Consider the following 16297-nt stretch of genomic DNA (forward strand, 5'->3'; position numbering starts at 1 on the left):
AGAGGAAACGGAGTCAGTTGTCACTAGTTCTAAAGTAGAAATGTCAGTCTCCTCTGAGACTCATGTCTTTTACAATCAATCAATATCCTCTTACTCTCTCTTTCTGTATCTATCTTTGCTCCATCTTTCTCTGGATTTACCTGTGCTCATCCCTTTTGTTGGTAGTTAAAATCTATTCTGAAATGTTTTGAATTTCCATTGTACGCAACCATCAAAATTCTCACCCACCCCATAAGTATTCTCAAGTGACATTTGCTCTCACAGTAGATGAGATGATGCAGTCAGTCTAGTCCTCCAGCACTGAGATTAGTGAAGATGGGAATGCAATTTTCTGCTTGGGTTGACAATTGTCTTGATTGATAGTCATCTCGATAGATCTATGCGTATCTATATGTGTTGATTTAGCCTGGACCATTTGAAGATAAAGTCCCTAGTTACTGGCCCAGTACCCAATTTAATATTTTTACCATCTGAATAAATGGTCTGAGAAAAGTTTTCCTGCTGATTAGAACAGCTCAAGGGGCACCTGAGGGGCCCTTTATGTTTGCAGACAACCAGACCTGTATTTATCTGTGAGGTCACTTCCCTCTACCACACTGAACACAGAGAGGAGAACAACATGATACTGAGGGTGGTGACTTGGGCCTGTAACTCTTTTAGGTAGCCTACTGTATTCAAATCAGTTTTCAGTGTGTGATTATACAATGGAATATTCAGCGACGCACATGGCAAAATGTAAACTAATTGGTTAAAGTATCAAAGATTTTATTTGAACTTCAATGCGCCTACAGTATGTGGCATTATTTATTTTAGAATTCAAGTCACTGAGACAGTTCTAGACTCATTCAGATCCTGTAGTCTTTCCCCATTTCCTACTACCCCACAAAGATTCGTATCGTACTCTGGCCAGAGCTTTGCCTTAGGTTTGAAGAATGTGTTAACTCCAGTGACTGTAATGTTGGATGGACTGAGCCTGAGGGGCTGTTTGGGGATATGGAGTCAGTTATCACTCTCTTTATTTTTGGTATGTGAGCAAGACTATGCTGATGTCTTCTGTATAATATTTTTGCTGATACCAAAACAACATTTAACTGTTTACATTATACAAGCAATTGAGAATATGATACTTTTGTACACTTGCTTGCGAATCCATCCATCCATGAAGATGCTTATGATTTGGTTGGAAGTGTGTGATGTGTTTATGTTTATGATGCTGTACACTTCAGTGTGCTCCCATTGTACACGTTTGCTTTGGTTGAATCTAATTATTGATAATGGAAAGACCTTTCGATGGAACGAGCTTCATAGAGAGCCTCATATATGACCTTTAGATGGAACAAGCTTCATAGAGAGCCTCATATATGACCTTTAGATGGAACGAGCTTCATAGAGAGCCTCATATACGACCTTTAGATGGAACGAGCGTCATTAGGAGCCTCATATATGACCTTTAGATGGAACGAGCGTCATAGAGAGCCTCATATACGACCTTTAGATGGAACGAGCGTCATTAGGAGCCTCATATATGACCTTTAGATGGAACGAGCGTCATAGAGAGCCCCATATATGACCTTTAGATGGAACGAGCGTCATAGAAAGCCTCATATACGACCTTTAGATGGAACGAGCGTCATAGAGAGCCTCATATATGACCTTTAGATGGAACGAGCGTCATAGAGAGCCTCATATATGACCTTTAGATGGAACGAGCGTCATAGAGAGCCTCATATATGACCTTTAGATGGAACGAGCGTCATAGAGAGCCCCATACATGACCTTTAGATGGAACGAGCGTCATAGAGAGCCTCATATACGACCTTTAGATGGAACGAGCGTCATTAGGAGTGTCATATACGGCGCCTACATATAACAGTTCATTAACCATATCAGAAAATGACAATGGGCGGCAGGGTAGCCTAGTGGTTAGAGCGTTGGACTAGTAACCGAGAGGTTGCAAGTTTAAAATCCCAGAGCTGACAAGGTACAAATCTGTCGTTCTGCCCCTGAACAGGCAGTTAACCCACTGTTCCTAGGCCGTCATTGAAAATAAGAATTTGTTCTTAACTGACTTGCCTAGTTAAATAAAGGTAAAATAAATAAATAAAATAAATAAATAAATAAAAATGTAGAAAAAATGCGCATTTTGGTAAAATAAAAATATTTTCAGTGTTCATTATAATCTTACAATGCATTACTTCAGTTCATTACTTATGGTACAACATACAGTGCATTCGGAAAGTATGCAGACCCCTTCCCCTTTTCCACATTTTATTATGTTACAGCCTTATTCTACAATGGAATTTTAAAAAATTATTCTCGTCAATCTACACGCAGTACCCCATAATGACAAAGTGAAAACAGTGTTTTTGATATTTGTGCAAATGTATTAAAAATAAAAACAGAAATACCTTATTTACATAAGTATTCAGACTCTTTGCTATGAAACTCAAAATTGAGCTCAGGTGCATCCTGTTTCCATTGATCATCCTTGAGATGTTTCACCAACTTAATTGATTGGACACACACCTGTCTATATAAGGTCCCACAGTTGACAGTGCATGTCAGAGCAAAAACTAAGCCATGAGGTCAAAGGAATTGTCCGTTGAGCTCCGAGACAGGATTGTTTCGAGGCACAGATCTGGGAAAGGGTACCAAAAAATGTCTGCAGCATTGAAGGTCCCCAACAACACAGTGGCCTCCGTCATTCTTAAATGGAAGAAGTTTGGAAACACCAAGACTCTTCCTAGAGCTGGCCGCCCGGCAACACTGAACAATCGGGGGAGAAGGGTCTTGGTCAGGGAGGAGCTCTGTCACTCTGACAGAGCTCCAGAGTTGCTCTATGGAGATGGGAGAACCTTCCAGAAGGACAACCATCTCTGCAGCACTCCACCAATCAGGCCTTTATGGTGGAGTGACCAGACCGAAGCCACTCCTCAGTAAAAGACACATGACAGCTCGCTTGGAGTTTGCCAAAAGGTACCTAAGGACTCTCGGACCATGAGAAACAAGATTCTCTGGTCTGATGAAACCAAGATGGCATGAATGCCAAGCGTCACTTCTGGAGGAAACCATCATGCTGTGGGGATGTTTTTCAGCGGCAGGGACTGTGAGACTTGTCAGGATTGAGGGAAAGATGAACGGAGCAAAGTACAGAGAGATCCTTGATGAAAACCTGCTCCAGAGCACTCAGGACCTCAGACTGGGGCGAAGGTTCACCTTACAAAAGGACAACGACCCGGAGTACACAGCCAAGACAACGCAGGAGTGGCTTCGTGACAAGTCTCTGAATGTCCTTGAGTGGCTTAGCCAGAGCCCGGACTTGAACCTGATCAAACATCTCTGGAGAGACCTGAAAATAGCTGTGCAGCAACTCCCCAAATACAGGTGTGCCAAGCTTATAGCGTAATACCCAAGAAGACTCGAGGCTGTAATTGGTGCCAAAGGTGTTTCAACAAAGTACTGAGTAAAGGGTCAATGTGATATTTCTGTTTTCATTTTTCATTTTTTTTTTACAATTTGCTTTGTCATTATGGGGTATTCTGTGTAAATTGATGAGGGAAAAAACTATTGAATCCATTATAGAATAAGTCACGTAACAAAATGTGGAAAAAGTAAAAGGGTCTGAATACTTCTCAAATGCACTGTATGCAGTCCTACATCTGTGATCTGTTGGTATTATAATCCATTTCCTATACCCTGGTTCCACTAGCACCAACAGTGGAGGGAGGGTCTTACACAATGGCACATCAGTATCTTAGCAACAAGAGCCCTCACCACACTCCTCATGTCCTTACATTACGTTACCTGTGTATGAATGTTTGACAGAGTACAGCTTTTATTCTCTCATATGACAAATGAAGGACCCCTGTATATCAATTATTCTGCAAGCGACCCTGATCTTTGTTTTTCATGCAGCTGAATTGATTCATTCAACTCTCTGAATACTGCACATGGATCAAATATGTGTTTTATGTTCTATTGAATTTGTAATATGAGAATTTATGATAGGTCCCAAATTCTCTGTCATTAACCGCCCTGCATTAAACATCCTCATGTTTTGTGCATCTCTCTATCTTATTTTGAACCTATGAGTCTCTACTGAATGCTCCATGCTACAGTAATGTCATTCATAGTGCTGTTTCTCTGTGCTATGTGTGTTCCTAGGCTGTGGGAGGGCTGACACTCCTGCGAGCATGGCCTACACGCTTGGCACGGGGCCTGACTCTGGGCCAACCATGGGTCCCCAGAATTGCGTCACTAGGGTGGAGCTGTCCGTGTGCTGTGGCAACCTGCTGGACAGAGACGTGGCCTCCAAGTCTGACCCCTTCTTAGTGCTCTTCCACGAGGTGGACAGCAACTGGGTTGAGGTGAGGGGAGGAGGGTGGGCATGTGTGGGAAAGGTTGAGGGGGTCAATTATAAAGGAAGAAAAAAGGAGAAATGACTGTTGGAAAAGTGGAAGGAATGAAGGATTGTAGGGGTTGAATAAAGTGGTGAAGTAAACCGCTTGAGAGGGTGAAATAATCATTAATAAATATCCTCTGACTGTTGATTACTCTCAATGTTTTATCGATTGATGCTCGCCAAGTTCGCAATAACACACAGTGTTATCAATGTATAATGGAGAAACATCAATCCAGAGCCGTCTTTGAAGCTGTGGTGTCTTGAGGAGTGTGGATCTGTGTGTGCTCCGGGTGCCCTCTCATTGCCAGAGAAAGACATGCCTGCCTGCCTGGGTACTGTTGTGTTGAAGCAGGCTAAGTGTGATCGCTGCAGGCTTGGGCTGTCTGTCAACAGGGCAGGCTCCAACATGAAACCAGCAAAGCGGTTGCTGCAGTTACCATGGAAATTTGGACGGAAACAATTATGTTCTTGATGCGTGGAAAGAGAGTGGAAAGAGTAATGAGGAATGGAACTTACAGACAAACAGGGAAGGGACATGGAAAATACCCTGTGGGATTTGAAAACGGGGAGCCTATATGTAAAAAGTACCTCGGAGGATGTCTACTATTCCAGAGGTGTAACATTTCATCTCTTAAAACACACTGAGCGTGTAGCCATCCTGACAATGGTTTCTCTTTGGATCATGATGAAAGCTACAGCTCATAAAACACACAACTATACACAAACATTCCAAAGCTATATGAAACAAAAACGCAGAGAAGAAATAGAGGAGTGAAGGGTTTTTAAAGGGAAGGGCTTTTCTTCCTATCTGTCTCGGCATGAGTAAAGGGTTCACTCCGGGTGGAGGAGCCATCTGTGCTGTGGGGGTAAAGAGGGAAGTGTGATAGCACAGAAAGGGGAGGGAGGTAACAGTCAGAGAAGACGCTGGGAGAGACACAGAGGCGAGGGGTTCCAGTCAAACAGACAGAGCAGCGTTGGAATGTACAGTTTGCGCCAGTATAGCCTCAGAGATGAGAGCACAATAGGGGTCGAGGACTATGTGAATATTCTATCAGTGAGTCACACATACACTGTGTTAGTCCCCACCAGCTAGGTTTATCTTTCACATGAATAAGGCCTTTTCAGCCTTACACACCCCCACATGTCCACCTCCAATCCAGTGGAGGCTGCTGAGGGGAGGACGGCTCATAATAATGGCTGAAACGGAGTAAATGGAATGGCATCAAACACATGGAACCCATGTGATTGATGTATTTGACACCATTCCACCAATTCTGCTCCAGTCATTACCACGAGCCTGTTCTCCCCAATTGAGGTGCCACCAACCCCCTGTGCTCCACTCTGTGTACTCGGTGTTGGCACGTTTGTGTGTGTGAATACAGTACCTGTTTGACAAAACCATATTCCTGTGTATCATTTTCAGATTGGTCGAACAGAGACTGCGGTAAATAACCTGAATCCAGTGTTTGGGGTGAAATTTAAGGTGGACTACCATTTTGAGGAGGTCCAGAAGCTCAAGTTTGCCCTGTTTGATGAGGACAAGGGCAGCAGCCAGCTGTATGAGCATGACTTCCTGGGAGAGTACATCTGTACACTGGGGGTGGTATGCTACCTGTCACACTGTTCTTAGAGTCTATCTGTGACCCCTTTCTGCATCTGTTTATCACCTGTTTGTTATGTTTATTTGCAGTTGGGCATTTTCACCTTCTCTCTCTGGTCTGTTACCTTTAGATTGTGTCCAATAAGAAACTTCACCGATCACTGACCTTGGCCAATGGCAAGCCAGCTGGGAAAGGAACCATCACAGTGAGAACATCATGCTTGCACAACTCATACCCACAGAGCGATCCAAGAAATAAAGACATGTCCACACACACACACACACACACACACACACACACACACACACACACACACACACACACACACACACACACACACACACACACACACACACACACACACACACACACACACACACACACACACACACACACACACACACACACTCACACATACACACTCACACTCACACATACACACTCACACATACACACACACTCACACATACACACACACTCACACATACACACACACGTTCTGTAACATGGTACAGTTTTACACTGGATACAATACAGTAACGGTTTCTCTTGTGTACAGATAACTGCGTTGGAGCTGTCAGACAATAGAGTAATCACACTGACCTTGCATGGGAGAAAGCTTGACAAGAAGGTAAGAGTCACTGCCCACGTAGTACCATATTATCATCACTGTTAAGAAGTTCTTACGTAATATTTGGAACAACAAAATGATTTTGTCAATAAAGACAATGCTCATGAAACAACAACAATGCCCTCTCCAAGTCTTCACCGTGGTATGCTGGCAGCTATGTGGGCCGTTGTCAAACAAGATTGCTTTGTTTTGCAGGATTTTTTTGGTAAATCAGACCCTTACCTAGAGTTCCACAAGCAAGGAGATGATGAGAAATGGATGTTGGTCCATAGGACAGAGGTGAGTTGGCTCGGTAGTTGGTCAGGGGTGGCTGTTTGGACTATTTCAATGTCATCACTGTAGAACTAAGTGTATTAAATCACTAACAAAGTGTATTACCACCTGGTAATACGTTAACTGGATTGACCTCGCTTCTGAGTTCTGTCTTCCAAATGACATGGAAGAAGTTGGATCTCTGTAGCTGTTTTTGTGCTGCAGGTGATAAAGAACACTCTGGACCCGGTGTGGAAGCCCTTCACAGTACCACTCATCTCCCTCTGTGATGGGGACGTAGACAGGAGCATCAAGGTAAGTGAGGTTTACCAACATGTGCATTAATCTGAGGACGATGGCATGAAAATGTTAGCGAGGGAATCCCCTTTAATATATGTGAAAAGCCAAATACATTTTAAGTGATTTCTTGTGGTATGACGGAATGTTCTGATCTTTTTGTCCTTCCTGTGGGTTGTCTCATATTGCAGGTACTGTGCTATGATTACGACAACGACGGAAGTCATGACTTCATTGGAGAGTTTCAGACCACTGTCACCAAGATGAGTGAAGCCCAGAATTCCCTGGAGGTGAGGGATGTATTTTACATCTGTTCCTGTTTATCTATGGGGTTTTGTTCTGTATGGGTTAGTCATGCTTTGATGTGGATCTAAGTCCATTTTCACATTGTCTCCAATCTCAACGCACTTCTCACTGTGAGTGAATGACTCACTTAAGACACTCAATGCACCTAACACAGCTCACCAATTCTGAATGGAGGATGCCTGTTCATTTGGATATTCGCAAGTGTTTATTTACTAACACAAATTCAATCTACTGCCTGTTTTAACCTCACTAAGGGATGTTGGGTAACACTTTATTTTACAGCTTGGTAACACCTGGTGAGAGAAGTAGGAAGTTACATTTTACTTCAGTTTTTGGCTGCCAACTTCTTCCTGAAAACCTTGTGTCATTTGCTAATGGCAGAAATGCAAATAGAGCTGGTGTGAGAATGAGTGTAAATTGTGTGGGTGTGCAGATGGGTCTTAGTTGTAATTTTTCACTTAGTGTTCCTTTCCGCCAGGTCGAATTTGAATGCATTAATCCGAAAAAACAGAAGAAGAAAAAGAGCTACAAAAACTCTGGAATCATCATTCTGAAGTCATGCAAGGTGAACTACTGCACTGAGGCTAGGTAACACGGTCACCACTGATAAATCCATGATAATCAAAAATTTCAATAAGCATTTCTCAACAGCTGGCCATGCCTTCCTCCTGGCTACTCCAACCCTGGCCAACAGCTTCGTCCCCCCTGCAGCTACTCGCCCAAGCCTCCCCAGCTTCTCCTTCACCCAAATCCAGAGAGCAGATGTTCTGAAAGAGCTGCAAAACCTGGACCCGTGCAAATCAGCTGGGCTAGACAATCTGGACCCTCTCTTTCTAAAACTATCCGCCGCCATTGTTGCAACCCCTATTACCAGCCTGTTCAACCTCTCTTTCGTATCGCCCGAGATCCCTAAAGATTGGAAAGCTGCCGCGGTCATCCCCCTCTTCAAAGGGGGTGACACCCTAGACCCAAACTGTTACAGATCTATATCCATCCTGCCCTGCCTATCAAAAGTCTTCGAAAGCCAAGTTAATAAACAGATCACTGACCATTTCGAATCGCACCGTACCTTCCCCGCTGTGCAATCCGGCTTCTGAGCTGATCACGGGTGCACCTCAGCCACGCTCAAGGTACTAAACAATATCATAACCACCATCGATAAAAGACAGTACTGTGCAGCCGTCTTCATCGACCTGGCCAAGGCTTTCGACTCTGTCAATCACCGTATTCTTATCGGCAGACTCAATAGCCTTGGTTTTTCTAATGACTGCCTCGCCTTGTTCACCAACTACTTTGCAGACATAGTTCAGTGTGTCAAATCGCAGGGCATGTTGTCCGGACCTCTGGCAGTCTCTATGGGGGTACCACAGGGTTCAATCTCGGGCCGACTCTTTTCTCTGTATATATCAATGATGTCGCTCTTGCTGCGGGCGATTCCCTGATCCACCTCTACGCAGACGACACCATTCTGTATACTTCTGGCCCTTCCTTGGACACTGTGCTAACTAACCTCCAAATGAGCTTCCATGCCATGCAACACTCCTTCCGTGGCCTCCAACTGCTCTTAAACGCTAGTAAAACCAAATGCATGCTTTTCAACCGTTTGCTGCCCGCACCCGCCCGCCCGACTTGCATCACCACCCTAGACGGTTCCGACCTAGAATATGTGGACAACTATGGTGGTCCCGTGTGGCTCAGTTGGTAGAGCATGGCGCTTGCAACGCCAGGGTTGTGGGTTCAATTCCCACGGGGGGACCAGGATGAATATGTATGAACTTTCCAATTTGTAAGTCGCTCTGGATAAGAGCGTCTGCTAAATGACTTAAATGTAAATGTAAAATAAATACCTAGGTGTCTGGCTAGACTGTAAACTCTCCTTCCAAACTCGTATTAAACATCTCCAATCCAAAATCAAATCTAGAATCGGCTTTCTATTTTGCAATAAAGCCTCCTTCACTCACGCCACCCAACTTACCCTCGTAAAACTGACTATCCTACCGATCCTCAACTTCAGCGATGCATCTACAAAATAGGTTCCAATACTCTACTCAGCAAACTGGATGCAGTCTATCACAGTGTCATCCGTTTTGTTACCAAATCACCTTATAACACCCACCACTGCGACCTGTATGCTCTAGTCGGCTGGCCCTCGCTACATATTCGTCGCCAGACCCACTGGCTCCAGGTCATCTATTAGTCTATGCTAGGTAAAGCTCCGCCTTATCTCAGTTCACTGGTCACGATAACAACACCCACCCGTAGCACACGTTCCAGCAGGTATATCTCACTGATCATCCCCAAAGCCAACACCTCATTTGGCCGCCTTACCTTCCAGTTCTCTGCTGCCAGTGACTGGAACGAATTGCAAAAATCGTTGAAGTTGGAGACTTTTATTTCCCTCACCAACTTTAAACATCAACTATCTGAGCAGCTAACCGATCGCTGCAGCTGTACATAGTCCATCTGTAAATAGCCCACCCAATATACCTACCTCGCCCCCATACTGTTTTTATTTTATTTACTTTTCTGCTCTTTTGCACACCAGTATCTCTACTTGCACATCATCATCTGCTCATTTATCACTCCAGTGTTAACCTGCTAAATTGTAACTATTCGCTCCTATGGCCTATTTATTGCCTACATCCTCATGCCTTTTGCACACACTGTACAGTGGGGCAAAAAAGTATTTAGTCAGCCACCAATTGTGCAAGTTCTCCCACTTAAAAAGATGAGAGGGCCTGTAATTTTCATCATAGGTACACTTCAACTATGACAGACAAAATGAGAATTTTTTTCTCCAGAAAATCACATTGTAGGATTTTTTAATGAATTTATTTGCAAATTATGGTGTAAAATAAGTATTTGGTCACAGACCCCTCTTTAAGAGGCTCCTCTGTCCTCCACTCGTTACCTGTATTAATGGCACCTGTTTGAACATGTTATCAGTATAAAAGACACCTGTCCACAACCTCAAACAGTCACACTCCAAACTCCACTATGGCCAAGACCAAAGAGCTGTCAAAGGACACCAGAAACAAAATTGTAGACCTGCACCAGGCTGGGAAGACTGAATCTGCAATAGGTAAGCAGCTTGGTTTGAATAAATCAACTGTGGGAGCAATTATTAGGAAATGGAAGACATACAAGACCACTGATAATCTCCCTCGATCTGGGGCTCCACGCAAGATCTCACCCCGTGGGGTAAAAATGATCACAAGAACGGTGAGCAAAAATCCCAGAACCACACGGGGGGACCTAGTGAATGACCTGCAGAGAGCTGGGACCAAAGTAACAAAGCCTACCATCAGTAACACACTACGCCGCCAGGGACGCAAATCCTGCAGTGCAAGACGTGTCCCCCTGCTTAAGCCAGTACATGTCCAGGCCCGTCTGAAGTTTGCTAGAGAGCATTTGGATGATCCAGAAGAAGATTGGGAGAATGTCATATGGTCAGATGAAACCAAAATGTAATTTTTTGTAAAAACTCAACTCGTCGTGTTTGGAGGACAAAGAATGCTGAGTTGCATCCAAAGAACACCATACCTACTGTGAAGCATGGGGGTGGAAACATCATGCTTTGGGGCTGTTTTTCTGCAAAGGGACCAGGACGACTGATCCGTGTAAAGGACAGAATGAATGGGGCCATGTATCATGAGATTTTGAGTGAAAACCTCCTTTCATCAGCAAGGGCATTGAAGATGAAACGTGGCTGGGTCTTTCAGCATGACAATGATCCCAAACACACCGCCCGGGCAACGAAGGAGTGGCTTCGTAAGAAGCATTTCAAGGTCCTGGAGTGGCCTAGCCAGTCTCCAGATCTCAACCCCATAGAAAATCTTTGGAGGGAGTTGAAAGTCCGTGTTAGAGGAGATCTGCATGGAGGAATGGGCCAAAATACCAGCAACAGTGTGTGAAAACCTTGTGAAGACTTACAGAAAACGTTTGACCTCTGTCATTGCCAACAAAGCGTATATAACAAAGTATTGAGATAAACTTTTGCTATTGACCAAATACTTATTTTACACCATAATTTGCAAATAAATGTGATTTTCTGGATTTTTTTCCCTCATTTTGTCTGTCATAGTTGAAGTATACCTATGATGAAAATTACAGGCCTCTCTCATCTTTTTAAGTGGGAGAACTTGCACAATTGGTGGCTGACTAAATACTTTTTTGCCCCACTGTATATAGACTTTCTTTTTTCTACTGTGTCATTGACTTGTTTATTGTGTTATTTGCTTGTTTATTGTTTACTCCGTGTGTAACTCTGTGTTGTTGTCTGTGTCACACTGCTTTGCTTTATCTTGGCCAGGTCGCAGTTGCAAATGAGAACTTGTTTTCAACTAGCCTACCTGGTTAAATAAAGGTGAAATAAATAAATAAATAAAAAACACGCAGAGACTAATAGATATACACTATGCCTCTTAATTAGTCAATCCATTATGGAAATCACAAAAAGGCATATTAAGTCTAAAAGGAAACAACTTTAAATGTATTATGAATCCACATTAAAGCGTTATGCACACAGCTAATGAATTGTCGTTCATAATAGTATTTTTTATTAAAAAACAAATGCCTGTAATGTGGCTTTGCTTCAGGCAGGGATTAGAGTAATGGCTCCAAATCCCTATTTAATTCATGTATTAATATCAGCACAAAACACCTGTCAGTCTCACACAGTCCACCACGGTTCTGCCTGCAGTAATCACCTTTGTTCAGGCAGCCAATTACTGAATCCTATCAAAGTGCCACTGCCACGCCTCCTCCAATTATTTATCCATAGGAAAAACAATTTGAACTTGCTTGAGTATGGAATAGTATGAACAGAGTTTGAATAATGTTTGAATAATGTCTCCTCAGGTTGAAAGGGACTATACCTTCCTGGACTATATTTTAGGTGGATGCCAGATCATGTTCACTGTGAGTATGAGGTCATCACTCAACTCAGTGTGTCTCCCACTCTACCTGTAAACTCTGACCCTTTACTCCTACTCTCAACCGTCTCTGCCACCCACCTACAGTAACTCAGACATCCACCTACCCCTGGCAATGAACTCCAATATGTAAAATTACACATAACTCAGGATGGAACACAAACACACTGCGCACACACACACACGTACTGTATGTACGCACACATACTAACGAATACCTTTTGAAATACACTATAGTTCGAAAGTTTGGGGTCACTTAGAAATGTCCTTTAAAAAAAAAGAAAATTACATTTTCTGTCCGTTAAAATAACATCAAATAGATCAGAAATACAGTGTAAACGTTATTAATGTTGTAAATGACTATTATAGCTGGAAATGGCTGATTTTTAATGGAATATCTACATAGGCGTACAGAGGCCCATTATCAGCAACCATCACTCCTGTGTTCCAATGGCACGTTGTGTTAGCTAATCCAAGTTTATCATTTTAAAAGGCTAATTGATCATTAGAAAACCCTTTTGCAATTATGTTAGCACAGCTGAAAACTGTTCTACTGATTAAAGAAGCAATAAAACTGGCCTTCTTTAGACTAGTTGAGTATCTGGAGCATCAGCATTTGTGGGTTCGATTACAGGCTCAAAATGGCCAGAAACTAAGAACCTTCTTCTGAAACTCGTTAGTCTATTCTTGTTCTGAGAAATGAAGGCTATTCCATGTGAGAATTGCCAAGAAACTAAAGATCTCGTACAACGCTGTGTACTACTCCCTTCATAGAACAGTGCAAACTGGCTCTAACCAGAATAGAAAGAGGAGTGGGAGGCCCCGGTGCACAACTGAGCTTTAATGGACAATTTTTTATATTTTCTTTCAAAAACAAGACCATTTCTAAGTGACCCCAAACTTTTGAACGGGGGTGTATATTTTAACATAACGTAAACATTTTTATTTGAAGAAAAAAAAACACTTGCATAATGCTACTTCATTCATTAAATGCACCTTACAGTACTGTACATCTTTGGAAACATGGTAGGTTCAGAATTCTCTGTAGTAGGATAAAATCATCATTGGTCTATTTTTGGCTCAGGCTGATGGCAGAAACTTTGTGCGTCCCTGGTGATGTCACACCTTTGTGTCAGAGCTCCGTTATTGGCCAGCCAGGGTATTTATCTCCAATGGTGCTGAAACACTTTACACCTCCACCACTTACGTATCCGTGCTACCGTGGAATACTCAGAGGAACTGTGCCCTTTGTTCTGCAAAAATATGTGTTTTATCTATGTTCTCAGCACCCAGGGTTTAGAAACGTGTAAAAACAACTGTTACCTCCATGATGACATGTTGTTGCATACTGTAAATACTTTAGTACATACCAAGAGAGAATGTAGACTTTTATGCCCATATTCTGTAGATACTTTGTAGCCACAAAAAAACTCCACCTGTTTTTTTATTATTTCCTGAATGGTAATATTAACTTGTTCCATCTTGCCACAACTATTTAGTTACCTGTATGTGACTAGTTGTGTTTATTTATGTGGTTGTGGACCACAGACATTGTTCTGATGAGCAGGTTATGTGTGGTCCTGTTCAACCAATTATTTTATCCCAATGTTATTGTCATTTTTTTTATCAGCAAATATAACATTTGTGTTTCCATAGTTACTGTGTTTTGTGCCAGAGGAGACTGTCTTTGCAAGAATGAAAGAGAGAGAGAGAGAGACAGAAAACAATATAGGGGTATGACTGGAAAGACACAACTTGATGGTTTGGCTTTAGGTGGCTACATCTTATAGGTCACCCTTGAGAGACCAATGGAATTTGTGTTTGTACTGTATCAATAAGATTTTGTTTTTTAGTTTACATTTTCTAAAACCTAGGAAATGTGCAATGATTCCTGACAGTCTTATTAAATGTATCTGGTTTTAAAAGAGGAGATACTCCTATTTCTACTGGGTCAAATTATGTATATCCTTATTTTTTTTATTTTTAAATGTGTTCAAACCCCCAGTAAGATTATAACACCATTACCTTAATCCACTATGATAATTCAAATATTGAAATAGTTCACCAGCATGTTATAATTCAGTCGAGATTGGTGTTTGGGAAGGAATGTGAATCTAAATCCTCAACTGTGCTTGCTGCAGTTCTCTTAATCTGTTTTCTCTCTCTCTCTCTTTTCTTTTGTGAGAGACCCAGGGCTCTCTCTCTCTGTTCCACGGAATTCAATTATACTTAGCATGCATCTGCATCTGTTAATGCTAATCTGTTCGAGGGGAAATCTTCTCTACAGAGATGCAGATGAGGAGAACTGAAGAAACTGGAACTGAAGAAAACAGTGTTTGTGGTAGTTGCAGGAAAAACGTTCTTGACTATATAGCACAATATTTATAACATTGTAATAAAAGCAGTATTACAACACTGGTCAGACCAGCTTAAAGGTCAGGCCTGCGGTGAGGAGCAGTCCTCAGTAGAACAGTGTTCATCTATGAGGTCATCTGATTGTACATTAGCTAAAAGGGTTCTCCTATGGGGACAGTTCTTTCGGAAGCTCTACACTTTTATAGAAAAGGGTTCCAAAAGGGTTCTTCGACTGTCCCCATACGAGAACCCTTTTAGGTTCTGGATAGCACCTTTTTTTCTAAGAGTGTAACAAGGGTTAGAGATATGTTTAAGAAACAGTGTGGTACTTCATCTGTACTAAAGGGAGTTAAAGCTGAAGATGTGAGTCAGTTGCCTGATCAGCACACTCATCATCTTACCTAGAGCTTGATTGAGACGCATGCGGTCGGGCATAAGACGTGGCACCCTAATTCTGTCCAATCTATCTATCTATCTATCTATCTATCTATCTATCTATCTATCTATCTATCTATCTATCTATCTATCTATCTATCTATCTATCTATCTATCTATCTATCTATCATCTCTCTCTCTCTCTCCCTCTCTTTCTCTCTCTCTCAATTCAATTCAATTCGCTTTATTGGCATGACGTAACAATGTACATATTGCCAAAGCTTATTTTAGATATTTACAATATAAAAAAACACAAAAAAAAAAGAGAATCAAAGTTGTCAACGGGACAACAGTAACAACAATAACCAAGGGTCAAAATAACCATACATTCAACAATAACAATAAGCATACAGTAGAGTACATGTGCAGGTTGATTGGTCTGTCAGACACTGTCCCTCAACTTATGGCAGGCAGCAATGTAGTGCGCTGCCAACCCACAGCTCTCTGCGTCCTCCCCCAACAGGACGGGCAGCCTATCCTCATCAGAGAGGTCTTGAAACCTTGAATAAGGGTTTCAAATTTGGGGAAATGACACTCTCTAATTGTTTTATATTTTTGACATTTTGTCAGGAAATGCAGCTCCGTCTCAGGTTCTGCTGTTGTGCAGTGGTTGCACAGCCTTTCCTCTACAGGGAGCCAGGTTTTCCTGTGTCTACCCTTCTCAATGGCAAGGCTGTGCTCACTGAGCCTGTACTTTGTCAAGGTTTTGATCAGTAACCATGGTCAAATATTTAGCCCCGGTGTACTGTCGATTTAGGGCCAGATAGCACTGCATTTTGCTTTGTGTTTGTGCTTGTGTTTCCCAATAAGCAATGTAGTTTTGTTTTGACTGTATTGTAATTTGGTTTATTCTGATTGATTGGATGTGCTGGTCCTGAGGCTTCAGTGTGTTAGTAGAACAGGTTTGTGAACTCAGCCCCAGAACCAGCTGGATGAGGGGACTCTTTTCTTTGCTCAGCTCTTGGCATTGCAGGGCTTGGTAATGATATGAGAGGGGGTCACTGTATTTTAGATGTTTCCAAAACTTAATTGCTCTTTTTGGAGTTTTTATTATTAGTGGATATTGGCCTAATTCTGCCCTGCA

The 16297-nt window shown here is 42.3% G+C and overlaps 1 protein-coding gene across 3 annotated transcripts in view; it reads left to right on the plus strand.

Moving 5' to 3' along the window:
* The window catches only part of cpne2 (copine II), a 30201-nt gene that overhangs the window by 686 nt on the left and 13218 nt on the right, over positions 1-16297 (plus strand). Inside the window, exons 2-10 of one of the 3 annotated variants that reach the window (XM_055934295.1) lie at positions 4165-4367; positions 5826-6005; positions 6134-6208; positions 6563-6634; positions 6830-6913; positions 7112-7201; positions 7375-7473; positions 7968-8054; positions 12350-12409. In XM_055934295.1, coding sequence (XP_055790270.1) covers positions 4194-4367; positions 5826-6005; positions 6134-6208; positions 6563-6634; positions 6830-6913; positions 7112-7201; positions 7375-7473; positions 7968-8054; positions 12350-12409 — 921 coding nt within the window. In that variant the 5' untranslated portion in view covers positions 4165-4193. The remainder of the gene's footprint in view (positions 1-4164; positions 4368-5825; positions 6006-6133; positions 6209-6562; positions 6635-6829; positions 6914-7111; positions 7202-7374; positions 7474-7967; positions 8055-12349; positions 12410-16297) is intronic. The other 2 variants (XM_055934293.1, XM_055934294.1) reach the window with 2 other exon arrangements.

Source organism: Salvelinus fontinalis, chromosome 9, assembly GCF_029448725.1.
Source record: "Salvelinus fontinalis isolate EN_2023a chromosome 9, ASM2944872v1, whole genome shotgun sequence".
NCBI lineage: Eukaryota > Metazoa > Chordata > Actinopteri > Salmoniformes > Salmonidae > Salvelinus > Salvelinus fontinalis.